We start from the raw sequence: 22,588 nt of genomic DNA, 5'->3' as shown, positions 1-22,588 counted from the left end.
ACTTCCAGCCGGGAGGAAACGTGGGCTTTTAAAAGCTCCCCGTCTCCCAAAAAACCTGCTTTCTCTGAGCTGTGAATATGAATGGACAGAGGAGGAGGAGGAGGATTCCCCCCACCTCCCTTTGTAATTATGCCTATTGTGTTCTCTTCCTGTGGTAGAGAAAGAAACCTTTCCATCCAAGTCATGCTGTTGACCTTTATTTCTATCTGATCTACAGCTGACAGCTTATCTTGACCCTGTCTGGGCTCCTGCACATAAACACCGAGCACGCTTGCATAAATACTGGTGACAAAACACTTCCAAGCATTTCGACGCGTTTCCCAGGTTTTTGGATCAGAAAGCAAACTCCGCATTCAAAGAGAAAACATTTCTAGTTTATTAACATGAAAAACAAATATAAAAGAAGAAGCGCATGTAAACAGGAAATGAGCAGAAAGAAGAAAGTTTGCCCACGAGTTTGATTCCTCAAACAAAACAGTCTTTTTCACTCTTGTATTTTGTTATGAGATGATATCAGTGAGGAGAGACACAATACGGGTGACTCCTCCAGAGAAGCTGGAAAAATACAGACGGCGAGTGCTGTGAAGATGGGAAGTTGAAAGTGTGTGTTGGGGCTTAGAGATGGAGCTCCTCTGGGGATAAAAACCGGCCTGAAGTGTGTGTGGTTGCCATCCGAGTGGCTCATTACACATTCCTTCAGAAAACAGGCCTCAGACATTCCTCAAACGCTGACACATAACCACACGTGCTCCCCACGCTCGCATCCCAACTGTTGAACCCGGTTAGCTCCCGCCGTTCCGAGAAGACCCCCCCCATGCTGAAATGATGTCACCAACCCTCAGGTTGTCATCTTTCTTTTGTTTGTCGCACAAAAGGCTGTGTTTACAAACAGTTGTTTGGAGGAAATCACTGCGCTGCTCGTTTGTCTGACGAGAAGCAAGGGATGCTGGGAGTCCATCAATGTTGGGGTAAGACTGTTTGGTGCACAAATTATGCTTTTTTTTCCAAAGGGACAGACATTCAAATTTGAAGTTTTAAACTATTTAATGCTGCGATTTTTGTGTCAAATTATTGGAAACACACTTCCGGATTGAAGCATATAAAATAAAAGATATAGGAGCCAGGTTAGTTTATCAAACAACCACTAGGGGTTTGTTTCATAAGCTGCATTTACTCCAATGTAACATGGACGTCTCTGTTTCAGTCTTCTTAAGACCATTCAAAATAACATTCAAGACGATACGTTTAAAGACAATGAACAAGTCTAATTTAGCAATCATACATACAGACACTAAATAATATAAGAAGACTCAAAAATGATAAACCATCATAAACTGCATGTCGGATCATTTATTATTATTGAGGAATAAGGATGTAACGATTCTTCGTAAATCGTTAAAACCCGATTCAACATGTTCATCGGAGCAGAAAATAAAAAAAATTAGTTTGTCTCGGCCTGTGCCTGAATTAGAAAAAAATGCAGGAGATGACATTTCTTCATGCAGGCTCGTTGTGAGTGTACAGGTGCGCCTGTGAGTGTGTGTGTGTCGCGGACTGGCTGCATGTTGTTCATCTGCGCTCCCCTCCAAGGAAATTCTTGGAGCTCCTTCAGATTTAAAAGTTTCACATAATTATTATCGCAAATTCAAGCAAAGCCGATATTTGATCCTCAGCCTGAAACCTTACATTTACATGCAACTTTGACCAATCTACTGCAACAACAGTCATGGATGACGACTGTTTCCCTTCTGACTCCTTCCCGGCCCGGGAGCCGTGCTCTTTTTTAAAATTGATTCTTTAGCTGTCTCTGCCTTTTTTCTGTGCAAGCTGCACATGAATGGCCATTTCCGCTGAGTGCAAGCGTGGACGAGTGCACATGAGGCCGAGTGTGCGCTCAGTGGCTGGGAGGGGGCTGAGCTAATCGGGCGCGGAGCGGTCAATCTCACGAGGAGCAAAACATTAAGGATTTGTGATCATTTCAGTATTCAGTGCAAATGTTTTATTTTCTGTTAGTAGGAAAACAGTTTGATGTAAGGGGCAAAAAGAAAACATATTTGGCCTTAAAATACATTTAATTCATTGTGTTGAGAAAAAAAAGGGAAAAATTGAAATCGTGACTATAAAACTGTGAATTTTCTATTTCTAAAGGAAAAAAAGGTTCCGGCGTTCGTGGGGAACAAGCAGCCAGCAGGTGTTGTTGGGTTTAAGTTGCACCCAAACCTCAGATTCACGGAAACTCAGCGGTTAACTCCGACTGCAATTATTAGTGAGCAGGGACAGATATGTTACCCGTGAAATCTCTGGAGATGGGATTACCGTCACCGAGCAGAGCAGGCCCAGTTCAAGACAGCCCCCCCCTCCTGTGGGGGGGCTTTGTGCTGCTGTGGCACGCGTTTGTGTCGGAGCGTAATGGAAACCTCGCACAAACAGCTCTGTTTATGATGTTTATTTATATGCACGCTGGGCTTATATGTGTGTGTGGGGGGGTGATGAACGAGGCTTACTGCTGCTAATCCAGGAGAACGTACCTGTACTGAGCAGGTGAGCTGGAACCTGAGACGTGAAGTCCGAGGCAGAGTCGCGGACCTCCTGATCTTCATCCTGCAGCAGCAGGAACAGACTTCTCCACAGTGAGAGCGTAGTGGGCAGACCTGAAACACACACTCGCATGAAGACCGCCGGGAAACAGGAAACAAGTCAAACGTTTCCTTTGTGTTGCTGCTTTCACTCAGACTCACCCAGAACCAGAGCTGGGTCGGTGAGCAGGCTGGACGTACAGCCAACCAGAACCTTGGTGGCCGTCAGCTTCACCTCCACAGGCTGCTCCTCATCACAGCACGAGCTCACCAGCGCCCCCCATGGAGCCAAACAAGCTACTGCACTTGAGCACTTAAATAATTAGAAAGACAGCACTGATTAGTCTAATTTATTTAATAATAAATGTAAAGTGTTTTTCTGTTTAATTTGTCCTGATGGCAGATGGACTAACATCAAATTCAAAAAAGACTTCTAGAAATAGTCTCACATTACTGTATTGCCAACGCTAAAGAAAATTTGTTGTTTTAGTGAAGATCCACTTCAAACAAATGAAGCTTTCTTGAAAATAAATAAACCATCAGGCTCGTCTCATCATTGCAAACAACAAAAGAACAGATTTTATAACATGAACTCAGTTCTTTAAACTGTGCCAGAATAAACCCTCCCATTTTTGTTTTTAGTGGTGGAAGCTTCATTTCATGATGAGCTTTGTGTAACTGTTCTGTTGGTCAGTGATGGTTGAATGTGTTCTGTACCTGAGGGTCAAAGGTCAGCAGCTCAGTCACAAGCTGGGAGAGCAGCGTCAGGGCGGCACAGTGGAGCTCCACACTGAAACAGACGACAAACCTCAGCTGATTCTCTGCATTTGGGAAGCTTTGGCGGGATTTCAATAAAGATCTAGCTGGAATCTACACACCACTAAACCAATTGCTAAATTCCCCGCCCTCTTTTCTCAGCCAATCACAGCCTCATTAGTGGTTTTAAATTCATGGACATCTATCGCTCTACATTCCATTCCTCTACCACCATCAGCGTCTAGGCCTGGAGTGAGCCAAATGCAGCCCTTTAAACTATTTAATCTGGTCCGTCAAATGGGAATAAATTATAATGATAATCCTTATTTGCTTTATTTTCCACCACCATATGAAGGAAGACATTTGCTAAGTTTACAGTTTTCCCTAAAGAACATCAAGGCATTGGTGCAACTGGCACTAATATGAGAACTAAAGTCAGTTCTGAAATAAAACCCCAAAATGTTCTATATTAGTTTTAATGCAAGTTAAAACATGTTTTCATCCAGATTTGATGTTATTTCTTTCCCTTATGAGGTAGATTACCAAACCACCTCATTCATCTGGTCCTGGTCTGGCCCCAAATTTTAGAACCCTTTTTGAAGTCAAAACCCCTGGTCTAGGCTTTGGGGTGTATCTATGTCTGATTTGAGCCTCTGTCACCAGGATAAAGACGTCATCTGCCCAGAGTGTAACCCCCAAAAGACTATGAACGTATTCATGCCTATTTTGTGTCATAAATAAATCTTCCTAAGATCTCTCCTTACTGAAATTAAATAAAGCCTAGGTCACTACTGCTCTTAAGGGTGAATATGGGCTGCATAATGGCAAAATCTGTACGAGGCCGGTGATTGTAGACCACTTGGTGAGCATAAATATTCATGCAGGTTTTTCTACAGATGACAGGTTGTAGAAAACAGTTATGTAACACAAATGGGGTAATTAAGAGTGAATTAGGTGAGACGAAGGCCTGTTATACCAATCTTTTCTGTTTTTAACCCCCACAAATCTTGCATACTGTCCATCTTTCACCATTCTAACCATAAGGGCAGTTGCAACTACAAAAGTCATTGTAGGACAGCATCACCCGTACATCATGACGTATGTTAGCCTTACCAAGACTTCATGGTACTCTTAGTCACATGCATGACATTCCATTTTTAAATGAGCTTCAAGGGAACTGCAAGACACACACTCCTTAAAGACCAACTCCAGCGAAACAGCGATTTTAACATGTTTTTGTAGCATTTTTCTAATGATGTAGGACATAAAATGAAAAAATTAAGCTCCAAAAAGATGAAAAAAGGCTGTTTGACAAAAGAGCTTATTTGTGGTGTGGGACATACACTGGGCGGGCCTCAAGCTTCCATAGATCTAATCGTCTACAACTGGAGGGATCAGAATGGAGTGGTGAAGGGAGCTTTTTAAAACATTATTTTTTCTGTTTGCTCCAGATTCATAATAATTTTAATAAAGAAATACTCGGAAATGCAATTTTAAGCTAGATATGTTCTCCATCATCAGAAAAAGGCCACAAGAACGTGTTAAAAACACCATATTCATTGGAGTGAGTCTTAAAGCTAATTGAGAATTAAGCAAGTAACTAGACACTCTTCTCCTTTATTTGGGTCTTGATCACACTTCAGCAGCTTGACTGATCTGCTGCATGGATGCAGAAAGTTATTTTTCATGAATTTGTGTCAGAAAAGCCTCTTCGAGCCTCAACCTGTGCTCCACAAAAGAAGTGTGCTGGTACCTCCACAACATTCTGAGCCACAATAGGCAGAGTGCCATTCAATCACCGGCAGACAAGGGCAACCAGCAACCCAATCTCCTCCCAGTCCGGCTCTAATCATAACCCTGGGGCCGCTCTGAAGGGAAAGCAGATCTCTGGGTCCAGAGATTGTGGCCAGGAAAAGGCTTCAGAGGCCTTTGTAATCCAATCCTTGTTCAAGCCTGTATTCTCTTGTCCGGGGTGAGAAAAGCACTGCAACTGCTTGTAAAGGAAGGTGTGTGTGTGTCGGTGCATGTCAAAGGGCTTACTGTATAAACAAACACACACACACATACTGGAACAGCATGTGCCAATCCAGTGTGCAGCTCAAAAGAGGGAGGTGTGCAGTCCTGCAGCTCTGCCCAAAATACCGCTGAGGGCCCGGCAGGTGTGAATAATCTAATGGACGTCTAATGGTGCAAATAAAGGCCTTTGAGGGAACAAATATCAGTTTTCACCCACATAAACGTTTCCATGCCCTCTATTTCATCTCGGCGCTGCTGGTCTTTCACTGCTGGTGGACTTTTGGCAAGCGAAGCACCTCTGAGGCGCACAAAGAACGCAAAAACATGCAGGGAAGAAAGAAGAGCCGAGGAGCAGCCAGGTGCAGGCAGTGACCCTCTACGCCCCCCATGGATGCAGACTCTGAATGAAGACCCTTTCACAGCCCAGGAAAACAAAACCTGAGGAGAGGAGGAGGAGTCTGTGGCTTCATCTTCTCCCTGTTAGTCCATCTATCAAAGCTTCAAACAGACACCTTTAGGACTGATGGAAACTAAGGAACAAACAACCTTCTGAAAAAAATGAAATGACCAACAATTTAAGGAAAAGTTCTCAAAAAGCTCAAAAATTCAATTCAATTTATTTATAGTGTGGCAGTTTAGAACCAAAGTTTAACAAACTTTTGCATAAAAAAGGGATCACATCACAACTGAACCGCACCAGAATCCACCAACTCCAGTGCAGTTCTGCAGGCAGTTCGCTTACTCCAAGGACAGGAGGGAGCGACCAGAGCAGCCAAACGACCACAGAAAAGGTGGTCAAAGGTGCAATCCACCATGAGGTGTAAGGAGACAAAAACACCAGATACGTGACAAAACAAAGTTAGCTGTTTTGTCAAGTTGTATGGCTAAACGACTTAAGGCTCTTCACTCTCCCCCTCCCCCTCTGCCTGCATGGTCAGAGCTGCAGACCATTTAGTGGAAAAACACCCATTTTTTGTCAAAATGGTGGCTTTCTGATACTTTTATCTCCATAGCAACCATTTTATTTTTTGGACGCCTCAGGGTGACGAACAGGGCTATATAATTTTCAGAAGAATCGGCACAAGTACATTTTTGGATTTCCTTGGCAACGGAGGCTTTTTGTTGACCACGCCCACATCCCTAATATGATCATATTGTATGTTATATTGTTTTGCTCAGCTTGAGCCATGGATTACATTTTCTCTATATTCCAGTAACAATGTGCAATCAAAAGATGAACACCACATTTTCGAGTTTGGCATACAAACACTGTTCAAAATCGACAGTCTCCAAAGTCCCTAGGAGGAGTTTAAATTTGGAATTGGTGCTAAAGGGGATTTTTGGGGGAAGATTCAAGATGGTGGTCTCTTTCTAAGGTCAACAAAACTACAGTTTTGGTTCTAGACTTAACCTGGTAGTGTATGATTGTGAAATTTTGTGAAGATTTCTCAAAAAGAAACTTTTTTTTCCCCATGCTGTGTGAAAATGTGAAAATCGTCAAATTTCACACATTATCAGAAATGGTACTCAACATTCATTTCAGGGATAATTAACCTGGATACTGTGTAACGTTTGCGACATAAACTCAGTGTGATTGAATTAAAATGTGGTTAATCTGAGAGTTTTTTTGTGTGTGTTTCAAACTGGTGCTGAGGGATTACGACACGGAGAAACACAAGCTCAATCCTCTAAGGAGACACTGGTGTCATCAGAATATTTCCCTCCTTTCTGAAAATAAAAGTCTCTTTGCATAACTGTCCTACTCTGACTGGAACTGGTGACAGTGTTTTGTCCATATCTATACAAAAACACAACCAACTGCAGTGTTTTCATACGTAGACCCTCCGTTAAAGACCCACTCAGATGAAGTTTTAGCCGTTTTTAACATGTTCTTGTGGCATTTTTCTAAAGATGGAGGATAAACATAAAGACAGTTAAACTCAAAATTGAATTTCTGAGTTTTTCTTTTTTCAAATTGCTGTGAATAAGAAGCAGATGTAAAATGATGAAAAAGCTTGCTGGTGGGGCGCAGAAGGTACAATGGCGAGTCATAAGCTCTCCGCTCCATCCTGATGCATCCACTGGCAGAGAAACAGATCCATGAACGTCTTTGTTTTCCTTGTCTGAGCTGGAATCTGGATCAGAACTGTACAGCTCCAATATTGATCGCCATTTCTGTTGCACTGTAATGTTAGGTTGAAGGTTTGAGGGGCTGTAAGCTAATGGGAGAGTGTACACAAAGGGATGATGGGAAGTGGAGGCAGCTTTACTGTATGCTAAGAGTCCTGCCTATAACTCAGAGCTGAACTCCTGCTGCTCTGCGGAAACTATGTCCTAGAAAATTACATGTTTTTTTTTTATTTATTTTGGCTAAAAATTATATAATCAAAATTCAAAAGTACACTTTTATACGACGGAGTATTAGGGCCACAAAAAAAAAAAAAAAAAAGTAATATTACGACTTTTAATCTCGTAAATTTACGACTTTTTTCTCGTAATATATTGAAGTCGAGGGGAGCCTACAGTCCAGCGAATTTATGCCGTGCGCTGAAGCAGACAGACCAAACTGTGAAAAACGTCTTGGATCTCATCAGGTAAACTGAATGTTTAAAATATTTCAAGTGTTTGGAAGTTTCTTTATTTGATTTACAGCTTATTAATGTTTTATTCGTTGATGGTGGCTTGCAGGATTTCTGCAGATTACGTTGATGAAGCCGTCGATATCCGCGCAGCTGTTCACTTCCAGTCATTTCGTCCTCCGAGACAGACCAGATCTCCTCCAACTCTGTGCTGCTTCCGTCTGAAGAGGACTAGTTTTCAGAATGTTCCATGTTCTTGTGCTAACGTAACAGACAACTGTCATTTCTCAGTGTTGTTTTGTGTTGAGACGGGATGTTTCATTTGGAGAAGGAGGCGTCCGGATCTCTGTTTACATTCTCCTTCGGTTGTCATGTGACGTAAGGGGGCGAAAGGGCTTCTGGGAAATTAAAGGCAAAATAAAGTGACGGACCTAATAAACATGCATTATTCTGAGCTCTTTATTTACATATGAAACTCCACACTACCGACCCCGAACCAGGAAATAATTTCGTTTTGAATCACCAAAAGGTTCAGAATTTCTTTGTTTTTAAAGCACCGATCTGGAAATAAATCTTCACAAGATACTCCACATCTTCATCTTCGAGCACGGCTCTGATATAAACAGACACATTTGAGTTTTTTTCTCATTAATTTACGACTTTAAATCTCGTAAATATAGCCTATGACTTTTAAAGTCATAAATATACGACTTCGTAATTTAGCAGTTACGACTTTTTTCGCATAAATTTACGACTTTTAATCTCGTAAATTTATGAGAAAAAAAGTCGTGATATTACTTTTTTTTTTTTTTTGGTGGCCCTAATACTCCGTCGTACTTTTACAATAAATCAAAAGCTAATCGGAGTGGGACACCTGTAAACACCTGTAATTTGATGGGTTTAAAGATGAGCTCACTTCACAATTTCTTTCATGCATCTTTTAAAGCAGCAGCCTGCTAGTAAAAGTGCATTTTTCTGTTTAAAACTCGAGTGCTGCTCGACTCACCTGAAAGTGGAGCTCTGGGTCAGGTTGAGGAGGTGCAGCAGGACCTCATCCTGGGACAGAGTCTTTGCGTCGTCTCTCCACCGGAGCTCTCTGCCGGAGCTCCACACGCTCAACACCTGCAGGACCTGAGAGGAGGAGGAGGAATGTGAGCAGCTGAACATCTCTGTCTCATCGTCACTCTGAATAGGTCAGTCAGTACATGCTCTCTGCAGAGCAGCACGTTGCCATCAGTTGTTTTTTTACCTTCCTCCACATCTCCTACTCACACAGACATCTGCATGTGAACAGATGCTGTAACACTCTGCTCTCTATCCAAGTCCAGAAAAGGACAGACTATTTAAACCCACTGTTTCAACTCTAGTTGTGAACTCGTGTTGAAATCCCTCCTGGATTATTAGTTCTGAGAGCTGAGCAACACTAAATCCTGGTGCATCTGATGTTTGAGCTCCTGAAACAAAGATGGAGCCAGACTCTGGAGGCTTTGAAATGACTCAAAGTGAGAAACAGGAACTTTTAAAAACAGACAAATGGACTAAAATGATCACCACTTCAATGTAAGTAGGCATAATCTTCTGTATATTAGACCTTCAAATAACTAAAATAGTGGAGGAAATTCTTAAAACCACAGAAGTGAAAACAAAGATTCCTAGGAAGTTCTTTTCAAAATAAAATACAGTCGGTATCAAATAAAAAAAGACAAACATGAAAACATTGGTGTGAAATCCAATAAAACACATTCTGAGGTTAACTAAGTTCTTCACTTTAAGAACTTTACTTGTGAACATCAACTACTTTTGTTCAGCAGAATAAGTGCTTTAATTTTGTTTCAATAATAAACCAATCTGACTGCAGATTAAACCGTCTACCATCACTTTGCTCAGTTATCTGACATGTTTAAAATTTAAACATAAATTATAAAACTTAATTACCTAAAAAAATAAAAAAATAAATAAATGAAAAAATAGATTTTTTCAAATAATTAGCATTTTTCTTTCAAGTCCACACTGGAGGGACAGAAAAACCCATGTGGTTCAGGTGCATCAGGCTGCAGGATCACTAGTTTATAAGGAAATGAAAGAAGACTTGTTTGTAACCAGCCACCTAGTGGTTTTACACTGAAGTGCTTTGGTTTCAGTCAGAAAGGAAGTCAAGTGTTGCCATTTAGGAAACTGGGCAGGATTTTTTTTTGAGTTTCTTTCAGTTATTGGGGGAGCGAGGAGGTCCTGGTTCAAATCCTGGCTGGAATCTTTCAAGGTGGAGTTTGCATGTTCTTCCTTCCAGGCTCTCCAGCTTCCTCCCAGACTCCAAAAACATGCTTCATGTGTTCATTACTTATCACTCAACTGTAACTAGGATAGGCTCCAGCAACCCCATGCACCTGAAGAGGATTTATTGGGTTCAGGAGATGGATGGATGTCAGTCAGAGGTTCAAATCCCAGGTAATATAAGCTTTGGGAAACACCAAACATCACTTCGTCCACCATTGTAAATGCAGGTCGCTCTGGACGAAAGCATTTGGTAAATACTAAGGAAGTAAAAAATAAAGCACAATTTCGTTCAAAAAAAAATGGTGGAGAAAAGACTCTAATTCTGGCACATTTTTCGACCATACAAATAGACATTTTTGGGAAATATAAATAAATAAATAAATACATTTTTTTTTTCAAACTGACTCAATGCTCAATCCCTCTTCTCTAGATGAGCTGAAAAACGCAGCAGTGGGCGGAGCAGCCGTCACGCCTGCGCTTCACTGTTTATCCACACGTCTGGCTGTTTGGCGTTTGACTGCCTGCTCTATTCTCGGCCCGCCTGACCAGTTCTGCTGCTGCAGACTTTTACAGCCCGGTTTAATGAGCTCCCGTCCTGCGACGCACTCCGCTGCCCACATTCTCAAATATACAGAGTCATAGGAAAACATGCAGACTCAGGCTGCAGGCCTCCATAGCTGTTACATGCAAATAAACATCGACGCCCACCCTGCACGAGAGGAGTAACACTCCCCCGCTCACTGGGTCATTACAGCCTCAGATCTCGCCGTTTCTTCAAGGGAAACAACGGCATGCTGGGTAAATACAGAATGTGAAGGTTGGCGCAAAATAAATTAGAAAATGTCATAAATTACATGCTGATTGCAAGGAAAACAGCTGGATTGTTTCATCATGTGAGCGTTTTAAAGGTCACACGGAGCTCTACAGAAACCCAAACCTAAAAGTGAAGTTGAACCTTCAGATAGAATCTGCTGATCAGGTCAGACTAATTGGCCTTCTGAAGGTTAAAGGGTTGTTTGGGTTCCATGTGTGAGGTTATGTGAAATACTAGTTAGAGCCTCACCTGCAGCAGAGTAAAGTCAGAGAACGATTGGTTCAGAGTCGGGGTCAGGGGGGTGCGGCTCCTTCAACTAATCAAACCCTAAAATTCCCACAGTGCTTTGTTTTTGTGGAAGCAAACTTCTCCTGGAAGGAGAGTGCTTTGATCTGTTCAGGTAAAAAGCTCCTTTAGAACCTGAAATGTTCCTTTAAAGGGCCGCCTTTGGCATGCATCTCTCCCAGAATGCTTCAGTGCAGGAAGGAAGGCCCTATGGTAACAGGTCAGGGTATCCTTGGCTCCACTTAACTGAGCCGACACATCAAAGTCCCACTCCCATGAAAATGGTGTTTCTAACATGTTCTTGTGGTATTTTTCTGATGATGGAGGACATGTGCAAAGAAAATGAAGCTTAAAATTGCAATTCTGAGTATTTCTTTCATTCTTTCTTTATTTATTGGCTAGCTGGGCTGCATGGTGGCGCAGAGGTCAGCGCTCTTGCCTCAAAGAAAGAAGGCCCCAGTTCAAATCCCGGCTGGGGATCTGAAACAGAACCACCAACTGGGACCTTTCTGTGTGGAGTTTGCATGTTCTCCCCGTGCATGCGTGGGTTTTCCCCTGGGACCCCGGCTTCCTCCCACCGTCCAAAAACATGCTTCATAGGTTAATTGGTTAATCTAAATTGCCCCTAGGAGTGAATGTGAGAGTGGATGTGTGTATGATTGAGGCCCTGCGATAGACTGACGACCTGTCCAGGGTGAACCCCGCCTTCACCCATCAGTACCCGGGTTAGGCTCTGGCACCCCGCAACCCTAAAAGGGACAAAGCGGCCAGGAAGATTAATGAATGAATGAATTAATATTTGCTAGCTGTTTTGGCAAATTTAGTTTTTTTTTCAGTTTTTTAGGCTATTTTAAAATTTCGCTATTTTTTTCAGCTATATGTTAGCTGTTTTGACTAACTCAAGTTTTTTTTTTTTTGTTTTGTTTTTTTTTGTTTTCAGCTTCAGTGTTTTTAGTAATAAATTTCAGCATCTTCATCTATCAGCACTAACATCTTCAGCGGCCAAATTCAGCTTACAGCATTCACACTAGCATTATCACAGGTAATGCTATATATTTAGTTCGTAATTATGTTATAAAGTTATGGTTTTACAATTTTAAAAATGTAGTTTTAGGTTGTTCAATAAATGTTTATCCTGTTCAACCTGCGACCTAAGGTGTGTTTTGGATTTTGGCCCTCTGTGGCATGTCAAAGACAGTTATATATTTGTTTAAATTTTGACTAAAATCGTCAAAATCCAACTTTAAAAATCAGGTAATAACCTCCCATGAGCAGCAGAGAGGAAGGACGTTATCGATGTGTCACTCAGGCTCTGAAGGCAAACCTCTCCATGGATAGAGAAGGATGTCTGACACACGCCCATAAAACAAGCGGAAGTTCTTCAACAAACACAAAAAACAAATGTAGCTCCTGTAAGGTCTTTGTGTGCATATGTGTGGTCTCACCTTGGCCAGACACTGAGGGTGCTGCTCATGAAGAGCCAGGCTGGTCAGGTTAGACAGGGTGGTCTCATCAAGCCACATAGGCCGCCCCTTCTCCTCCTCCTTAAGCCTTCTCAGGATGCTCTCCGCTGCCAGCTCCCTCACCTCATACTGTGGGCACCTCAGCAGACGCTGCAGGAGCTGCGCAGCCAGATGAGAGCTGTCCCACAAGTCAGGGAGCTCTACGCTGGCACTAAGCGCCACCTGGGCCAGGCTGAGAAGGTACTGAACGCTGCCGGGTCCAACAACGTCGCACGGAGGATCAGAGGCGAAGAGTTCTGAGGCCATCAGCACCGACAGGGCCTCCTGACGGAGAGAGCTGACCTCTGAATCTGTGAAAGGGAGAATCATGTTTTAATATGCATCATGAAGCAATTCACTTCTCTTTTTTTTAAACCCAACAGCCTTCAATCGCTTTCATTTATCTTATTAATAGAGGTTTCTTTTAGTTTCCTTTTCTTGGATGCACTTAAACCTCACTTGGATGAGTTGGACAAACCACAGAGCGTTCTGAACGCTGCAGTGTCTTCTGCTCTTTTCTATTTTGATTTTTATAGGAAAGGCTGCGTCAGTGTCTGTTTGGAAATGCCCACAGCGGTGCCAGCACAGCCACCTGGGAGCACACGCCCGACGCCAGCGGCCGACACAAAGAAACACTCACACGTGCACGCCCGTGTGCGTGAGCCTGCAACGAGCTCCACCTGTGCTGCTCTGAACCGACAAAAGAGCGGGAAACGCCGCATTCCAGCACAGCTGGGCCGGGTTACTGTGGAGATGAGCCCGGTTACTACAGAACCTGATCCTCAAAGGGGGGTTGGAGACCAAATCAGCATAGCTTAACGGTTCTAATGGGGGTTAAGGGCAAAGTAATGGGAGTAAAAGGGAGAAGATGACTGAGGAACAGGAGCGTGTCAAAAGAAAGCAGCTGCCTTTAACAGTACAGCTCAGGGAAGTGTGTTTGTGTGTGTTGTAGAAACAGCATGTTGACATTAGCCTGTCACATGCTCATGTGTTCAACTGTGACGCTGCAGTTCTGAGTCCAGCCCGGATCCCAGAACACAAAATCCATGTGTGCTCATTAGAGAGGGAGGAGGAAAGAACATCCGTCAGCTTAATAGAACAGAGTGGTGAAAAAGAGGAAAAGCTGAGCACTTCCTCTTCGAAAAAACAAAGTTTAATTTCCTTCTAATACTGTTCACTCTTTACAAATAGTCTTTGCTGTTTTAAAACAGATTTGTAAAAATCCACTCCAATAAATTTGGTAAGGAACAATGCCAGCCAAGCTGTCCGATATCAGAAATGAATGGATGATATGGAGGTGAGAACATCCAACGCTGATAACGTACGTCTCTTCCAGCATTATCCTACCTATACCATGGTCACTTCCAAAAGAAATATTAATTCAACTGTTGCTACTTTCATCCGGTTACTTTTAGTTTTTAAATTGTTTTTCTCAAGAAGCAGATGATCTGATAAACAGTGTGACATGTTGTCATGGTAAAGGTAACAGCTCCCTCTGGGGTGTATGTAGACTAACCAGAGTAGGAAAATGGTAAACCATATTCTCTTGTTTATTGTGGAGGGTTCTTTCTAAAAAAAAATACTGTTAGTTGAAATCTGTATATTAGGGTTATAAATGTTAAGGCTGTTAAACTCCTCAGTAAACACTTTTTTCTCAGAAAGACATGAACATTTTCACACTTTTCTTTCGTTAAAACTCTTACAATTTAAACCGTCATAGATTATAGATTGGATACAAAGATCTGACTACAATCAAAGATTCTTGTAAATGTGGCAAAACTGAAGAGATTCTGTTCAGGGGGCATGGCACTAAGAAGATTAAATAAAAAAAGCACGTCCAGATGGTGACGCTAAAGTTTGTTTCAAAGAAACAAAGTCCATAAATAGTTTCCTAGATGGCTTTAAAACAAGAAATATCCACCATCAACTCTTATCACAGTTTTTAAGTCACAATTTCACTTTTTTACGATTTTTTTTAAACACAATGAATTAAAGGTATTTCAAGGCTAAGTATGTTTTCTTTTTGCCCCTTACATCAAACTGTTTTCCTACTAATAGAAAGGATTCAACACAAATAAACAATTAAACATGATCCTGAAATGATCACAAATCCTTTCATACTCGGTTCATGTTGTGCTCCATGTGACGGACGCTCAGCACAGTCAGCGCAATCAACCCCCAGCCGCTGGGCGCACACTCGCCCGCGCTCAGTGCAAATGACCGTTCATGAGCAGCGTTCAGAGAAAACAAAAACAGAGGGCTAAAGAGAGTTAATAAAAAAGAGCATGGCTCCTGGGAAGAAGTCAGAAGGGAAACAATCGCAAAGCTGCATCGTCACCCATGACTGTTGCCAAAAGATTGGTCAAAGTGGCAGTAAAGTTGCAATCAAAATGTTAAGTTGCAGGGTGAAGAACAAATCGTTTTACTTGAATTTGTGTTAATAGTTGCTATCGCAACATCGCAAAACCCCGAAGGGACTGAATAATGTGAAACTTTTAAATCCAAAGGAGCTGCGGGAATTTCCCACAAGGGGGGGCGCAGATAAAGAGCAGGCCGCCAGTCTGCGAGGCACACACACTGGCGTGCCTGCATGAAGAAATGTCATCACCTCTGCATTTCTAAATTTGGGCACAGACAGAGACAAATCAGTTTTTTTAATTTCTGCATCGATGAATATGCTGACGAGTTGAATCGTTTTTTTTTTTTTAACGATTCACGAATAATCATTACATCCATACTTTACATAAATCTTGATACAGATGTATTAACAAGCAAACATTTTTTTCTTCAATAATTAAGAAGAAAATTATTATAAACTAATCGTCTAAGTTTCTGTTGTTCCAGTTACCAACTAGAGTTTGGGCAGGCACAAAGATTTAGAACATTGGGGCTATATGACAGGAACTCTTTTTTTAGGTGTCCATTATTAATTTTTATTGGACACCTTGCAGCCAATCAGAATCCAGAATTCACCAGACCATGGCATAAAGATTCAAGCTACGTTCACACTGTCCTCAGCAAGATGCGTTCATGTGACCACTTTCAATGAAAAGTCTATGCAAACGCATGTATATGTGGGTTTTAGGCTTCTGCGTTCAAAATTCTCGCAGTCAGGCACATTTTCAACACCATTTTTGGGCTCTAATAAAAAAATAATGCTGTCATTTAACATGTGTTGTGAGATAAACCAGATAAAACTTTGACCAATCAGGGACTCTGGTTCAAGTCTTTGGACGGAGGTTAAAGGTTACATAGGAACACCCTAAGCACTATAAACAGTTGGTTATTAATGTTCCCACAATCCAAACCTGCACGCTACGTTCACACAACATGCATTCAAGTGACCACTTCCAATGAAAATTCTGTGTAAACACTCTTAGTAGCTGCGTTTCCATTACACTTTTGCGCAAAACTTTTTCGAAATTTCTAGAATTTCGATAAAACAATGTTTCGAAAAAACAGCGTTTCCATTAACCCATGATTATGCGAAAAACTCGAAGTAATTCCCGCGATAAGTCATTAAAAAAACATGACGACGGATATAAACACTATTTTCATGTGCAGTAGATTCATTCACATTTCTGCCACGGAGCTAGCTCTCATCCTTCCCATCAGAGAAGACGTCTACGTCTGATCCGAGCCTTGGAGTGGCAGGCTCCTTAAACGTGGGAGCGACGTAGAGTCAAACAGTTTTGGGGAATCGTGGTTGAAGAATTCACCGAAGAGCTGTGGATTCAGCATTTTCGCATGACACGCTCAACTTTTGATGAGCTGTGCGGTGCTCAAGGCAGCCAGTTGCTGTGAAAAAGCGCATTTGACCAGCTTTTCCTGCTTCCTGTCCGAAACGCCATATCCGGTTAATGGTCACGTGACTCGTTTGTTTCGAAAAAAGTGTTTCCATTACAGTTTTTCGAAAAACTACTGTTTCGATACGGCCCAAATACCACCTCCTCTAAGCGCAAAAACTTTATTTCGAAAAAGGCGAGTTTTTTCGAAATTGTGGTGTTTCCATTAGGATAATTTAATATCGAAATTCAGTTTTTCGAAATTTCAGAGTTAATGGAAACACGACTATTGGTGCGTTGTGTGTTTCTGTGTTGTATTCACAGATTGCTAAGCTAATTTTTATTACTGTTTTTGGGCTATACGGAAAAAAAAGCCAAGTCATTTAACATGTGTTACAAGTTAAACCAGATAAAACTTTGACCAATCAGGGACTTAGATTTGATAGTGATGTATGGATGGTGTTTCTTGAAACCCCTTTGCTATCATAGGCATGTTTATATTAGATTCATATTGGATATACTACGAGATTTGCACAGCTTTGACGTGTCACACTGAGACTCCCACTGTAGATGGTGGACATGCACTAGTAAACAGTAGAAACACACATGCCACATGTCTGGTGGGAATGTAGCATCATAGGTTTGAATACTATTTGGCACATCACTGGACCTAGACATCCCCAATAACCAATACTTCTTCAGTAACTGTGTGTGTGTCAGCCGCGAGGAAAAACAAGACGGTTAAGCTTCACAAAGAGACGAAAGATTAATGAGAAAACTGCAGACCATCACAGCTCTGCTGAGCAGGAACACCCAAACTGTTACACTCCCTTTCTGGACCCAGAAGACTTAAGAACACAAAGAATACAGTGGAGTCAAACATCTATCATGGTCTGCGGTTCTGCTGACTTCCCCTTCACTTCTGCATGAAACTTAGGAACTGAAGGAGTCTGCCATAACCTGGTGGCATTAATATTCCTGAGCACACGCCCAAATGAAGAAAAGACATCTGCAGCCATGCAGTCTAAACTTTGCAACTCCAAGAAAATGACAAAAAACAAACATTTCCCACAATGCAACACACCTCCCAACTGAGTTTGTCAGCTGTGAGTGAGGCCGTCTTTCCTGTGCAGAGGTGGCTTATCCAGCGAAGGTCAAATATTTAAACTGCATGTAGCCGCAACATCTGGACTGAATAAACCTGAGACACTTTTTTGTGGTTTTTGGGAGGATGGCAGCCATTGCCAGCTGAGTTTGGATGGAGGGCAGCGGGTCAGCACCCTGCCACACAAACTCCTTCACAAGCACCACACAGAGGCTCATTTTCAAACGTGTGCCCTGGGAAACAGACAGATGCAGCCTGTTCTGCCAGGCTCAAACACATATGAAAGTATGTGCGAGCATGAAGTAAAATAAATTAAAAGCTGCGCCGCAAAAACCGAAAGGACGCGTGCTGCGCCTTTATTAGCGCGGCTCTCGACCCAATAAAAGCTGAGACACTTTACTGTGTGGAGCTAGGAGCGGGGAAAGCACGTGCTCTCACACGCAAACACGCAGCTGGATTTCCCATCAGCTTCCAAAAGAAGAAAAACAAATGCCATCCATGTGACAGAGCTTTACAGTTTGCTCAACAAATACTCAAAGTCTTTCCTGCAGGCAGTCCATGGACTTGAATTATGCTCTGCTTTCATATATGAACAGCCAATCCCCCCATGACTACACAGAAGGATGCAGTGTAAACAGCCGCATGGGTAATCTGACTTAGTGGAAGTTTTGTCGTCATTATTTGATGGTTACTTTGATCAGAAACCATTTCAAGTTCAGGCTCTGCTGTACGACAACTTCTATCATGTTCATATAATATTTGCAATACTTTTATATTCAGTCCGCCTTCTTGAAAAGAGGGACCACCACACTTGTCTGCCAGTCCAGCGGCACTGTTCCCGACTCGCAAAGGCGTGTCACCCAAGTCAGACCCTTACACCACAACTGCCCAAGACTTGAGATAATCAGGACGGACCTCATCACTCCCGAAGATGCTTTGCCACCAAGGTGTTTTCTGATTACCTCTATGACTTCAGCTGAGGTGATAGACGGACCCACCTCTGTGTCTCCAGCCTTTGCTTCATCATCAGAAGGCTAGTTGCCAGGATTAAGAAGAACCTTAATAGCCCTTGTGCTATCATATGGGGTCCAGATGACCCAAGCCTTACATTGACATGATATCCATTGCATAACAAATGTAGATGAAGGTGGACAGGATTTCATGTTTGTCATGGATACCAGTGACTATCAAAAATCATTGAAAAAATAAAAGTTTAGCACGCAGTGACAACATCCTTGACAACTCTCCTTGAAAACATCCTAATTTCAGGTCAACAACTTGTAATTTAAAGACAGTATTGACAGAGCAACTGCCCCCCCACGAGGTGCCAACTTTGCCAGATTTTTTTTGAGGGTAGCATAAAGTTTGTCACTCGACCCTCCTCAAATTCCCCCAAGACCCTAATTTTGTCCTCTGAGACTATCATGAAGAGGTGATGGAGACCAGGCTTGGTGGCAGAAACTTAAAATATGTAATTAACTGAAGCATGACCAAAAAACCGATGGAGAAATAAAACTGGTGACAGAACAGAGCAGAGCAAATTACTTGACCCTGAGGAATTGAAAACTTAATACACCGAGGTTGATCAACTAAATGAAGACAGCTGTGAATGATTTAACCTGAACATGATAAGACTGACAGGGAAAACAGAATAAGGACAAAAACATGACAAAATCTAACCCTTGAATCATGAACCCCAACATCACCCCAACTCAAAAGAGCAGATCCCAGATGCCCAAAAACACCCATGGGGATAGGACCCTAATGGGCAAAACACAAGTCCAGAAAACAGAGCTCCAGCACCCAAACGGATGTGAGGGGTATTGGAACCTCTCCTCAGGTACAGACGTGAAGAGGAGTGGTCCCAACAACTCTCCTCAGGCACAGGACACATGAAGGGGAGCAGTCTCGGCAACCCTCCACCAGAACAGGAAACAGCCAAGGGGACGAGCAGTGACCATCCTCAGTGTCAGGTCATCTGTTCTGTCCTGTTACGTCACTGGTTTGGTCTCCCATGGTTTTTGTCATGTTTAAGTTTATTTAGTAAATGTTCAAGTTTCCGCCACCAAGTCTTGTTTCCTACATTTGGGTCCTCCACCACCATCCCTGACAGAAACTGCCAGCACTTGATGCTGCTATGTCAAAACTTGCCAGGTGCTTTGGAGGAATTCCAATAGATCTCATTCTTCAGCTTTATAGCATCTTTTTTTTCTGGCACACACCTGTGCAGGTGGATTTCAGCTCCAACAACCATCAGAGACCTTACAATTACAACTGAACGACTGCACTGACAATGGAGGTGAAAAACTTGCCAAGACTCAATGTCTCAAGCTTCCCTTGATACCGGTTTAAGTCTCTACCGGATGTGGAAGTTACAGAACCTTCTGATGATGGACCCTTTCCCTCTACCAGTTAACCCAACTTGCTACCAGTAACCAGAAACAGTTGAAAGCTCAGCCCCCTTTTCACCTGAGTATCTAATAAACATAGCCAAAAGTGAGATGACACAACTACAAAGTGGATCATTGACCTGACTAGGGTGTCTACATGGTGTTTGCTAAGGATGAACTGTGACTGACACAGAAGTCCATTAACAAAGACACAAAAACGAATGGAAAACATAAAAAGCTTGAAAATGTCTAAAGTCGTCTGTTACTTTCAGAGACTCAAGAGGTTTTAGGGTTTGGTCCATTTTCTTCTTTGTGTTTGTTTCCCTCAACTCAGTCGGGTAATACTGACCCCTTGTGAGCAGAATTTGGAACTGCATGATTTATTTTTGCCTGTTTGCTCTGCTTTAGTCTTCAGTTTACTACTGAAGCTGTAATGATATGACATTCTTTAACACTCCCTGACACTTTTAACCCATTTAAGTGGCATTAAAAGGCTGAGCTTTCCTCCACCACACAACAGTTTTACATCTGCTGAAACTGTAGTAAGACTTCGTGCCTGGTGTTTCCTCTGTAAGGAAAACACAGAATAGTGAATTTATGTAAAGATACATTTTTTTGTGAGTTTCTTAGACTAACATGACTTTGATATCTACCAACTATTCCATTGAAAAACTTAATACAATTGGTCAAGGACATATCATACTTGATAGTTTTTATTACATGAATCTTGAAAACTCATGGAAATATGTACAGTAAAATTGCTTGACCTTTACCAAATTTTGGGATTTAGGGTGTCTACTGGAAACTATGCAACCACCAGTATGGTACCATTCTACAGTAAACTACATTTTTACTACATTTTCCACTATGATCCATTAAAAAATAGTCAGAATTAGCTAATTTAAGCAGTAAAGAAATCTGAAGTTGGACCGTTATTTGCGCCGCCCTGAAGGTCATCAGAAGAATTCCTTACTACCACAATCAGCTCCGTCCCAATATAATCAACACTCTGCTTAAAAATTCTATTGGAAACATTCTAAAAGACATCGACTCCAGAGATCGAAGCTCCAGAACAAGCACGCTCTGTTTCCCCATAACAAAATACACTTCAGCTGGCTCCATCATCATCTACTGGCACATTCAGAGAAAGACGTTCAAATCCAGCAAACTTGCTTGCACTTTTGTGGGATTATTTTCCCCCCGCTCTCTTCCTCTTTCAAACCAAGCTTTTTAGCTTAGTGTGGCTGGAAAGAGGTGGAGAAATGGACGGAGGGAGTTTTTTTTAATTGAGTCTGTGAGGATCAAAGTGCCGGGGCAGCGCACAAAGACCAGTGTTCAGCCCGGAGGAGCTGGCTGCTGAAAGCAATGTTCCTACTTACTGTAGGGTGCCAGTTAGAAAGAAAAAAAGAAAATTCTGAAACAGAGGATTGTTCTCTTCCTCCACCTTAGTGGCAGGCACTCCTGGGATCCTGCCGTTTTTTTAATGGGAACTTTACAAACCTGTGACTTTTTCACTTGATTTGTCTGAGCAAAACAAACATATACAAAAGACGAGGAACTCAGAGAGATGAAATGATTATTAAAGGAAAGAGAAAGCACCACAGAGCCTCCAACTGATGAGGCTCAAGACAGACTTATGATAATAATAGAGGCATGAGAGAGCTGCCAGCCAGAGGGTGCATACTTTGTTATGTAAGGAGCAGCGCCAGGCCAGGCCCTCCATCTACATGCTTGCTTGGAGAATTCCTAAATAATTCCACTGTCAGGACAGCCATGTGTGCAGCACATGGCCAGCCAAAAACACGAGGGCCCGCCTTCTTCTCCAAACAGCACTCCTCCATAAACTGGGTCAGAGGCACAATCCCGCCATCTGTCAGACGATACGGCCGCCTTTGGTTTCACATACCATCACCACAGAGACCCCTGAAGATCTGCACACACACTCACACTCCCCCCCCGCCGAGGGGGGAGGTGGTCCCTTTGAACCGCCAGAGACCAAAAGCCAACTTCTGTCAACAATAAATCTAAACAGAAAGTGCAGCAGCGCACGGACGGGGCCGTCTGCTCCGATGGAAAAGGCTCCAGAGTGAAAGTCGAAGAGCAGTTGCTACCCGGCAACTGCGCCACAAGAGGAGTTGGCAGTTTGGACGACAGCCACCAGAACCAACGGGAAGCAATGTTCAAAAGCGGACAACAGTGAAAAAGATTATGAAGTCAGCATGACAATGCACTTTTCTTACACAATATTAAGACAAAACACTACAATCAACTGGTCTGAACTATAGAGTAAAATAATCAGTTTATGCCAGGGGTGTCAAACTCAATCGCACAGGGGGCCAAAATCCAAAACACACCTAACTTCACAGGCCGAACAGGAAGAACATTTATTGAAAACGCTAAAACGAAAAATTTAAAACTTTAAAACCGACCAAACTTCTAACCCTAGCTGGTCCACGTCTGGTACCACGTCCGGAACAGTACTGATCTACGTCCAATACTGACTGTC

The 22,588-nt window shown here is 42.4% G+C and overlaps 1 protein-coding gene across 1 annotated transcript in view; it reads right to left on the bottom strand.

Annotated features, from left to right (window-relative positions):
- thada (THADA armadillo repeat containing) overlaps positions 1 to 22,588 on the bottom strand; it is a 129,669-nt gene that overhangs the window by 18,997 nt on the left and 88,084 nt on the right. The window contains exons 31-35 of the mRNA XM_024296872.2: positions 12,746 to 13,113; positions 8,934 to 9,058; positions 3,294 to 3,366; positions 2,739 to 2,889; positions 2,529 to 2,651 (exon numbers count right to left, since the gene is read on the bottom strand). Coding sequence (XP_024152640.1) covers positions 2,529 to 2,651; positions 2,739 to 2,889; positions 3,294 to 3,366; positions 8,934 to 9,058; positions 12,746 to 13,113 — 840 coding nt within the window. The remainder of the gene's footprint in view (positions 1 to 2,528; positions 2,652 to 2,738; positions 2,890 to 3,293; positions 3,367 to 8,933; positions 9,059 to 12,745; positions 13,114 to 22,588) is intronic.

Source organism: Oryzias melastigma, linkage group LG15 (genome assembly GCF_002922805.2).
Source record: "Oryzias melastigma strain HK-1 linkage group LG15, ASM292280v2, whole genome shotgun sequence".
NCBI classification, from domain to species: Eukaryota; Metazoa; Chordata; class Actinopteri; order Beloniformes; family Adrianichthyidae; genus Oryzias; species Oryzias melastigma.
The sequence above is the reverse complement of the archived record's forward strand: the minus strand, read 5'-3'. Positions and strand labels throughout refer to the sequence as shown.